Below are 10,643 nucleotides of genomic sequence, written 5' to 3' on the forward strand. Positions count from 1 at the left end.
AAACTTGTGATTCTAATTGATTAAACTTTGTGACAGCGAAAGTGCATTATGGAACTTCTCTATCGAACGTGGATTGGTTGCACGGAGGAGCTGAGTCACTGCTCACTTTAACCAACTTATTCATCGTGTTGGGTCTAAGAGAAGCTATTAGAAAAGCCGGGAATCCTGAAGAAGGCAAAACCAGCGATGTCTCCAGAATTAAAGAGGAAAAGAAGTCATCTTTCTAGTACCTATCCTCCTTTGTTGTTTGTAGACATCAGTATATCAGCGGTTCAAAGAAAAATATTGTTTTTTCTTTGCCCATCTGGTTTCGTTAGGTGTATGCTATAACTGACGTGCTGCTCCGGACCCTCTGGTCAAAATTGTATCTTCACCACAAGCATAGTTGCATCCGATCTTGATGCATCATCAGAGAAATTGACGGCATAACACAGACGTTGAAGAACTCAGATAATCAGCATCTTCTCTGGCTCTCGTGTTTTTGTTGATGGTTCTAGTTGTTCTTAAACTATTTTACTTATTTAATCTGTTGGAATTTATTGTTGGATCCTCCCGATGATAATTGAAATACAATGCTCCGAGAAATTCATGTAAATGGTGTGCTCCTGTTGAAAGGTTAAATACTACTCCCTCCGTTTCAATTTATATGTCCTACTTTCCTTTTAGTCTGGTTCAAAAGGAATGCCTCTTTCTATATTTAGTAACTCTTTAACTCCAATATTCCACATGGCATATTTAAGATCACAAGATTCAAAGGCATTTTGGTACATTACACACATCTTTAATTTACCACAAGACTCAACAGTCTTTCTTACTTTTCTTTAAACTTCGTGCCTAATCAAACTAAGACACATAAAATGAAACGTAGGGAGTAATAGTTTTACTTATACCTATACTACTTAGTCGTTATGATCTTTGTTGTCTATGAATCTATGGATTTTCTTGTGACTTCTTCCGGAGTAAGTATAATGTCGGAGGCTTTACAACCGCCTAAATAACTTCCTGCTTGCTGCAATTGAACGATAAAGAGTGCTAAGAATTGTCTGTTTGCAACAGCCTAAGGGCTTGTGGCATCTTAGTGTCTGCAAATTTTAGATACGCTTTCTGGTTTCCCCAATTGTTCTCTGTCTGCTTATGATAGTAAGCAAATGTGAATAGCGCAAAGGTGAATAGCCGAGCTTTCTGTAGTTTGATAGAATTCATGAATGTTCAATAGCCTTTTGAAAGAATATGCTTGAATTTCACTCAGCAGCTTGATGTCAGAATACAGGAAGTTCAGTAGACTATTGTATACAGCTAGTTTCTATTCAATTGCTGGTTTTGTTGCTAATTTTTGCAAAGCATGTCTATACTAACTATTAAAGGAGGGATCATCTACTTCTATAAAGGATTTCGGCGATAACAATTAACATCCACACTGTTCATCTTTATTGTTCTTTTTAAGTGCATTTCATGAGAAATATCTGGGGTTATCAAATGGGAAATTTGGATCTAGCTCAAAATGGTCTAGTGAAAACTCGCCGTCCAAAATTGGAGAACTTGTTGAGGAAGTGTTGGCTGAGAATATATCAGTGAGGTCTGATTCTGAACGGTGCCCGTTATGAACCATTCCAAAACCATTCATCTGGCAGCTGCTCGAGATTGAGAAGTAGTTTGATTCAGGGGTCGTAGGAGAGACAAAAGACGGTGAATAGCCGCCACCTATCATCAGATTTTCATCAACATGGGAAATCTGGAAATGTCGATTTTCATCTGTCAAACCAGAGAATGTTGGAGGAAAGGAGAAAGAACATGCTGCTGTCTCATTCTTGTCCAAATCATTAGTATCGACTCTCAGGTTTGCTCTCAAATTCATCAGCACTTGATTCGAATATTGCCCTGTTTGATAGTTGGCTTGTTTCTTGAATTCTTGGTTTTCTGGTGATTTCGGTTGTAGTGCAGAATTAGTAGCTTGGTGACAAGTATGGGAACCCTTGTATGTGATCTCAAATACAGTAGGATCATCATCTGACCTTTGCACTTGTTTTGTCGTCCAACAATTTTGCATGTGACGATATGTGCATCTGTAGTAACTCCTGGAAAACATATGTAAACTTGGTATCACAACATAGGACTCTGTTTCCGAGAATTCCTAGAAAAGTATACTGTTGATTTCTTAATTATATATACTCAGAGGAGGATCTAGGATTTAAATTCTATGAGTTCAGCCTTTAAGTTTCTTACCATTGAGCTTATTATATTTTTAAAGTTATGGGTTCATATCAATAATTTATTGCAATTTTAGTGGATTTTTGCATATAAATTTTGAAAGTTTTGGGTTCAGTGGAACCCGGTGTCAGAAGGCCAGATCCGCATCTCTATGTACTAATAGAGCATGATCAAAAGGGGATAAGAACTTTTGATATTTGAAGTTGAAAGGTAGACATAAGCTGCTTATATTTGGTGCATTTTATATTTAGAACATGAGAAGAAATTGACTTATTACCTAGGATATTTAGCTCCAAGAATGTCTTTCTGACCATACTTTCTCCAGCTATATCCATCATCAGTAGGACCTTCAAATCCAGTCTGTGCGCTGACTTTGACTTGTTCAGTCCATGTAGGCTGTGATTTTCTGCAACATACATCAAGAACCAGGTTAAGTTGACCTATTCGCCGTTTCATTTCATATGACACTGTTTGACTGGACAAGAAAGAAACTTTTGAGCACATATCAAAAGTACCCTTAAAACTAGTGAATTTAAACATGTCATGACATTTCTAGGGGCAGAGCTAGCCTTGCGCTTGCAGGTTCGGCCGAACTCAGTAGTTTTGGTTCAAACCATATATTTGTTTTATGAAATCCATTGAATATATAAATTATCAATTTAGAACTCAGTAGCTTAAAAGGACTAGAGTTTCAAACCCATCCTGGCTCCGCCGTTGATCACATTTCTATGGCTATAAGAGCATGTTCTTACGAGAAAAAGTGATGTGTAAAGTTCAAGAGCTTCTAAATATAGAAAAATATCATTTTTTTGAACGGAATTTGATGTACCTCTTCTTTGAAATATTTATGACCTCTTGATGATCTTTGAAACTCCTTTTCTTGTCCTCACTCCTAGGACTTCCATCAACTGAAACCGAAGATTCAATTGCACCACATGTTTGTAGCACAGGCTGGGGAGATTGGATAGACGATCCACTGCATTTGAGAATTAACAGAGATTGCTCAATAGAAGAAAGAATCTTCTGCAGAAGCAATTCTTGATTTTCAGTAGTAGTAGAAGCCATTGAGCTCAAGTAAGCTCTAAGTTGCTTAGTGTGTTCAATACCTTGAGTTAGCTCATTTATAAGTGTATTGTATTCCCAATTGAAAGCACAATCCATTTTAAAAGAAGGAATTGGAAAAGAAAAAGGGGAGCTATTATGTAGCCTAGAAAGGTGGACGTGGCCCCAAGTTTCGTAACAACAACTTAGCTTAGTAGCTTAACTCTTTCTACTAACGTGGCGTATTGAGTTACACAGGGTTACAGGAAATTTAGGCACGATGTGAACCTACTTATGAGTGGAATGTTATTGACAAGCAAATTACTCGGGAAAACGATCGAACACAATCTTGGAATATGGAAAAAAAATTTGTCTTTTTTGTGAGATTTAGAAATTTAAAAGGATTTTTGAAATTTGAAGGAGAAGTTGGGTGCATGAGATGATGGTTTTTTAAGAGTTTTTTTTTGTAGGAGATGAGTAATGAAAACAAGAAGATAGACACATTTGAATTTAAAAGGGAAGGATTTATAGTGTAAATAATGAGAAGTGAACAAAAAGGCATGTGGAAAAAAAGGGAGAGTTGACTGCTAAAAACGAGTTTTTCTAAGTGGAATGGTCGTTGGTCATACTCTCTTAGAAGTGAAACAAAAACAAATAATGAGACAGCAAATAAGAAAGTCCAAATGTTGAGTGCTGACCAATTCAAACCAACAGTACGTATTAGCTCACGTCCACTTATCTCAAACGAGTATACTGTACTTTGTGATACATAGTACAAGATTCATTTTAGCTATCTAGGTATTTTGTATATAAAATGGATTAATCGAGCTAGTAAACTTTCGATAGCAGTTGGTTTATATATATATATATATATATATATATTTGTACATGTGGAATAAATACGAATCAAACCTCTCTCTTACGACATTAGCTCGATGCATTCCTTGCGTAACGCTGTGAATCTAGAAACATAGAAAAGTCCATTATATTGGCTGACCAATTCAAGCCTACTTTTTTGTCTATGATTTGGCCATTGTGACATTAATGATTGAGAAAGTTAAATCTTGATTTTTGCTTTCCAAAGAGAAATAAAGCAACAATGGGTAGAAATCAAGCCGAGGAAATGAAGATTCAACATCTCTTGCCACATGCAAAAAAAAAAAAAAAAAAAAAAATTGTTAGAAGACATAAAGGCATTGTCATTTAAAATGAGACTCCTGACTAAAGGCTAAATTGGCAAAATCATTAGCCATCGAATTAAACTCCTCATTAGAGGCGTACTTACGTGTAATCTTGAGGGGGTCAATTTAGGGCCAAAAATTAAAATTCAGGCCGATTTTCAAATTTTCGTGTGTTATAGATCACGTCATCTATATGAATCCGGAATACAGAATTCGGATCGCCTAAAATTTAAGGGCCATTAAAATGACCTAATAAATCATAGTCATGGCTTTAGCATGACCGTTCCTTATTTATTTGGCATTTTAGGGCCAAAAAACTGGAATGAGGACCAATTTTCAAATTTTTCATGTGCATAGTCCATGCCATCTGCATGAATTTGGGCTACCGAATGCGAATCGCCCATATTTTGCGGGGCCATAAAAAATAACCTAATGAACAATAGTCATGACTTTGGTTGGCATTTTAAGGTCAAAAAACTAGAATTCGAGTCGATTTTCAAATTTTCTATGCTATAATCCATGCCAACTGCATGATTTCGGACTGCCGGATTCGAATCGCCTAAAATTATACGTGGCCATAAAAAATGACCTAATAAACAATAGTCATGGCTTTGACATGACCGTTCCTCATTTTTTGGTATTTTAGGGCAAAAGAACTGAAATTCAGGCTGATTTTCAAATTTTCGTGTGCTATAGTCCATGCCAATTGCATGAATTCGGGCTATCAGATTCGAATCGCCTAAAATTTTGCGGGGCCATAAAAATGACCTAATGAACAATAGTCATGACTTCGGCATGATCGTTCCTCATTTTTGGCATTTTAGGGCAAAAAACTGAAATTCGAGCCGATTTCCAATTTTTTTGCGTGTTATAGTCCACGTCATCTGCATGAATTCGGGTTACCGAATCCAAATCACCTAAAAAATTTTGGAGCCATACAAAATGACCTAAAGAACAATAGTGATGGTTTCGGCATGATCGTTCCTCATTTTAGGTCATTTTAGGGCCAAACGACTGGAATTCGGGCCGATTTTTAATTTTTCGTGTGCTATAGTAGTCCATGCCATATGCATGAATTCAGGCTACCGAATTCGAATCGCTTAAAATTTTGGGCGTCCATCAAAAATTACCTAATGAACAATAGTCATGGTTTCGGCATGACCGTTCCTCATTTTTGGGCATTTTAGGGCCAAACAACTGGAATTCGGGTCGATTTTTAAATTTTCGTGTATTATAGTCGACGCCATCTGCAGGATCCGAGCTACAGGATCCAAATCTCCTAAAACTTTGCGGGGCCATAAAAATTACCTAATGAACAATAGTCATAGTTTCGGCATGACCGTTTCCTCGTATTTTGGTATTTTAGGGCCAAAAAGCAAGAATTTGAGCCGGTTTCTAATTTTTGTGAGGTATAGCACACGCCATCTGCATGAACCCTGGCTACTGGATCTGAATTGTCCAAAATTTTGCGGGTTGGCTTCAGCATGATTGTTCCCTTTTTTGGCATTTAGGGCAAAACTAAAATTCAGATCGATTTTCAAATTTTTGTGTGCTATAGTCCATGCCATCTGCATGAATTCGGGATACTGGAGCCAAATCGCCTAAATTTATGTATGCCAAAATGACCTAATGAACAATAGTCATGGCTTCGGCATCACCGTTTCTCTTTTTAAGCATTTTAGGACAAATAAAAGGAATTCAGGCCGATTTTTAAATTTTTCATGGGCTATAATAGTCCACACCATTTGCATGAATATAGGTTATCGGATCCGAATCGAATAAAATTTTGCGAGGCCATAAGAAAACTTAATGAACAATAGCCATAGCTCTGGCATGACCGTTCCTCATTTTTTGGTATTTTAGGGCCAAAAGGTTGAAGTTCGGGCCGATTTTTAAATTTTTGTTTGCTATGGTCCACAACATCTGCATGAATCCGAGCTACCGGGTCCGAATCACCTAAAATTTTATGGGACAACAAAAAATAATCTAAATAAAAATAGTCATGGCTTCGGCATGACCTATCCTCATTTTTTGGTATTTTAGGGCCAAAAAACTAGAATTGAGGTCTATGCCATCTGCATGAATCTGGCCTACCGGATCCGAATCACCTAAAATTTAGCGGGGCCACAAAAATGATCTAATAAACAATATTCATGGTTTCGGTATAACCGTTCCTCATTTTTGGCATTTTAGAGAAAAAAAATGGAATTCAAGTCAATTTCTAAATTTTCATATGCTATAGTCCACGACATCTATAAGAATCTAGGCTACCGAATCCGAATCACCTAAAATTTTTCGGGGCTATAAAAAATGACCTAATTAACAATAGTCATGGCTTCGGCATAACCGTTCCTCATTTTTTGACATTTTAGGGCTAAAATACGGTAATTCGGGCCGATTTTCAAATTTTTGTATGCTATAGTCCACTCCATCTGCATGAATTTGGGCTACCGAATCCGAATCACCTAAAAGTATACGTGGCCATAAAAAATGACCTAATGAACAATAGTCACGGCTTCAGCATGACCATTCCTCATTTTTTGGCATTTTAGGGTCAAAAAATTGGAATTCTAGCCAATTTCTAAATTTTTCGTATGTTATAGTCCACTCCATTTACACGAATCTGGGCTACCAGATCCGAATCATCTAATAATTTATGGGGCCATAAAAATGACCTAATGAACAATAGTCATGGATTTGATATGATCGTTCCTTATTTTTGGCATTTAGGGCCAAAAAACAGGAATTCAAACCGATTTCAAAATATTTGTGTGCTATAGTCCACGCTATCTGTATGAACCGGGCTACCAAATCCGAATTGCATACAATTTTGCGGGACTATAAAAAATGACCTAATGAACAATGGCCATGGCTTCTGCATGACTGTTCCTCATATTTTGGCATTTTAGATCCAAAATTATGGAATTCGAGCCGACTTCCAAATTTTCGTATGCTATAGCCTACGCCATCTGCATGAATCCGGGCTACTGGATCCGAATCACCTAAAAATTTGCAGGGCCATAAAAAATGATCTAATGAATAATAGTTAAGGCTTCAGCATGACCATTCCTCTTTTTTTGGCATTTTAGGGCAAAAACACTAGAATTCAAGCTAATTTCCAAATTTTTGTATGCATAGTTCACGCCATCTGTATGAATCTGGGTTACCGAATCCGAATCACCTAAACTTTGTGGGGTCATCCAAAATGACCTAATAAACAATAGTTATGGCTTCGGCATGACCATTCCTCATTTTTTAGCATTTTAGGGCCAAAAACCTGAAATTCGGTTTGATTTCTAAATGTTTTGTGTGCTATTGCCCACGCCATCTGCATGAATTCAGGCCAAAAGACCTAAAACGCAAAAAGAATAAGTAATGGTCATGCTGAGGCGGTGAATATCATTCCTTAGGTCGTTTTTGATTGTCCGATAAAATTTTAGGCGATCTGGGTCAGGTCGCCCCGCCTCATGCATAGGGCATGGGCTATAGCACACGAAAATTTGAAAATCGGGCAGAATTCCGATTTTATGGCCCTAAAATGCCAAAGAACGAGTAGCGGCGACTATTGTTCCTTAGGTCGTTTTTGATGTTTCGGAAAAATTTTAGGTGATCCGGGTCCTGTCGCCCTGGCCCATACAAAAGGTGTAGGCTATAGCACATGAAAATTTGAGAATCAAGCGAAATTCCAATTTTATGGCCCTAAAATGATAAAAAATGAGTATCGGTCATAGCGAGGTAGTGACTATTATTCCTTAGGTCGTCTTTGATGGGCCGACAAAATATTAGACGATCTGGGTCCGGTCGTACGGGCCCATGCAGAGGACGTGGGCTGTCGCACACGAAAATTTGAGAATCGGGCGTAATTCTAATTTTATGGTCATAAAACGCAAACAAATGAGTTACGATTATGGCGGGGCAGTGAATATTGTTCCTTTGGTCATTTTTGAAGGTCAGGAAAAATTTAGTCGATCCGGGCTCATGCAGAAGGCGTGAGTTATAGCACACGAAAATTTGGGAATCAGGTGAAATTTCAGTTTTATAGCCCTAAAACGCCAAAAAATGAGTAACGACCATGAAGAGGCGGTGACTATTGTTTCTTAGGACGTTTTTTATGTGACGGCAAAATTTTAGGCGATCCGGGCCCGTACAAAGGCGTGCGCTATAGTACATAAAAATCTGGAAATCGGGCAAACATTCTAGTTTTATGGCTCTAAAATACCAAAAAATGAGTAACGGTCACGGTGAGGCAGTGACTATTGTGCCTTACGTCGTTTTTGATGGTCAGGCAAAATTTTAGGTGATCCAGGTCTAGTCGCCCAAGCCTATGCAGAGAGCGTGAGCTATAACATACGAAAATCTGAGAATCAGGTAGATTTCTAGTTTTATAGCCCTAAAACACCAAAAAGAATAGAGTAATGGTCATGGAAAGGCGGTGACTATTGTTCTTAGGTCATTTTTTATGTTCAACAAAATTTTAGGCGATTCGGATCCGGTCGTCCGGGCCCATGCAGAATGCGTGGGCTATTGCACACCAAAATTCAAAAATTGAGCTGAATTCCAATTTTATTGCCCTAATATGCCAAAATACGAGTAACAGTTATGGCGAGGCGGTGACTATTGTTCCTTAGGTTATTTTTAATGTTCCAAAAAAAATTTAGACGATCCGGGTCCGGTCGCCTGGGCCCGTGCAGAAGGCATGGGCTATAGCATACAAAACTCTCGGAATTTGGCAGAATTCCAATTATATGGCCCTAAAATACCAAAACATGTGTGACGGTCATGGGGAGACAATGACTATTGTTCCTAAGGTCATTTTTTATGGTTCGAAATTTTTTAAGGAGATCCAGGTCCTGTCGTCCGGGTCCATGTAGAGTGCGTGGGCTAGAACACGAAAAATTGGGAATCAGACGGAATTCTAATTTTATGGTCCTAAAACGCAAAAAAAGAGTAACGATTATGGTGAGGCGGTGACTATTGTTCCTTAGGTTATTTTTAATGGTCCGATAAAATTTTAGTCGATCCGAGTCCGGTCGCTCGGGCCCATGCAGAAGGCGTGAGCTATAGCACACGAAAATCTGGGAATCAGGCGGAATTCCTATTTTATGGCCCTAAAATGCCAAACAATGAGTAACGGTCATAGAAAAGCAGTGACTATTGATCCTTAAGTCGTTTTTTATGGGCCGACAAAATTTTAGGCGATCCGAGTCCGGTTTACCAGGCCTATGTTGAAGGTGTGTGCTACAACACATGAAAATCTGGGAATCGGGCGAAAATTTCAATTCTATGGCCCTAAGACGCCAAAAACGAGTAACGGTCATGGCGCAACATTGACTATTGTTCCTTAGGTTATTTTTTATGGTTCAAAAAAACTTTTGGCGATCTGGGTCTGTTCGCCCGGGCCTATGCCGAGAGTAGGCTATTACATACGAATATTTAGGAATAGGGCGGAATTCTAGTTTTATGGCCCTAAAACGCCAAAAGAAGAGTAACGATCATGGAAAAGTGGTGACTATTGTTCCTTAGGTTATTTTTTTATAGTCCGAAAAAATTTTAGGCAATGAAGGTCCGGTCGCCCGTGCCTATGTAGAGAGCATGTAATATAGCACACGGAAATCAGGAATGAAATTTTAATTTTATAGCCCTAAAACAAAAATAAACAAGTCACGGTTATGGCGAGGCAATGACTACTGTTCCTTAGGTTGTTTTCGATGGTCCGACAAAACTTTTGGAAATCCGGTCTGGTCGTCTCGGCCCATGTAGAAGGTGTGGGCTATTGCATATCAAAATCTGGAAATCGGGCGGAATTCCAGTTTTATTGCCCTAAAATACCAAAAAATGAGTAATGGTCATGGCGAGGCTGTGACTATTGTTTCTTAGTTTTTTTTCATTATCCGAAAAACTATTAGGCGATTCGGGGCCGTCTGCCTAGGCCTATAACTGTAACGACCCGGCTGGTCGTTTTGAGAATTAGATCCCGATCCCCTAATATCTTTTTTCCCCATATTTGTTTTTACTTTTGGGATTTGCCGGAGTGATTGGTTATGGAATTCAGGGAGTTTTGGGACACTTAGTCCCTAGTTGTAAGTTTAAGCCTTAGAAATTGGACCGTAGTCAGAACTGTATGAGACGGATTCGAAATAGAATTTTGAGCTTAGGAGCGCGTCCGGAATGTGTTTTGGAGGTCTGTAGTATATTTAGGCTTGAATTGGCGAA

The 10,643-nt window shown here is 38.4% G+C and overlaps 1 protein-coding gene across 1 annotated transcript; it reads right to left on the reverse strand.

Annotated features, from left to right (window-relative positions):
- Positions 1-1,218: 1,218 nt before the first annotated feature.
- On the reverse strand, positions 1,219-3,745 carry LOC107778152 (putative WRKY transcription factor 41). Its single transcript, XM_016598355.2, has 3 exons — positions 3,038-3,745; positions 2,486-2,614; positions 1,219-2,075 (listed from the first exon to the last, which is right to left on the reverse strand). The coding sequence occupies exons 1-3, from the start codon at positions 3,367-3,369 to the stop codon at positions 1,451-1,453; spliced, it is 1,086 nt and encodes a 361-aa protein (XP_016453841.1). The 5' UTR covers positions 3,370-3,745; the 3' UTR covers positions 1,219-1,450.
- Positions 3,746-10,643: the final 6,898 nt, after the last annotated feature.

This window comes from Nicotiana tabacum, chromosome 15 (assembly GCF_000715075.1).
Source record: "Nicotiana tabacum cultivar K326 chromosome 15, ASM71507v2, whole genome shotgun sequence".
NCBI lineage: Eukaryota > Viridiplantae > Streptophyta > Magnoliopsida > Solanales > Solanaceae > Nicotiana > Nicotiana tabacum.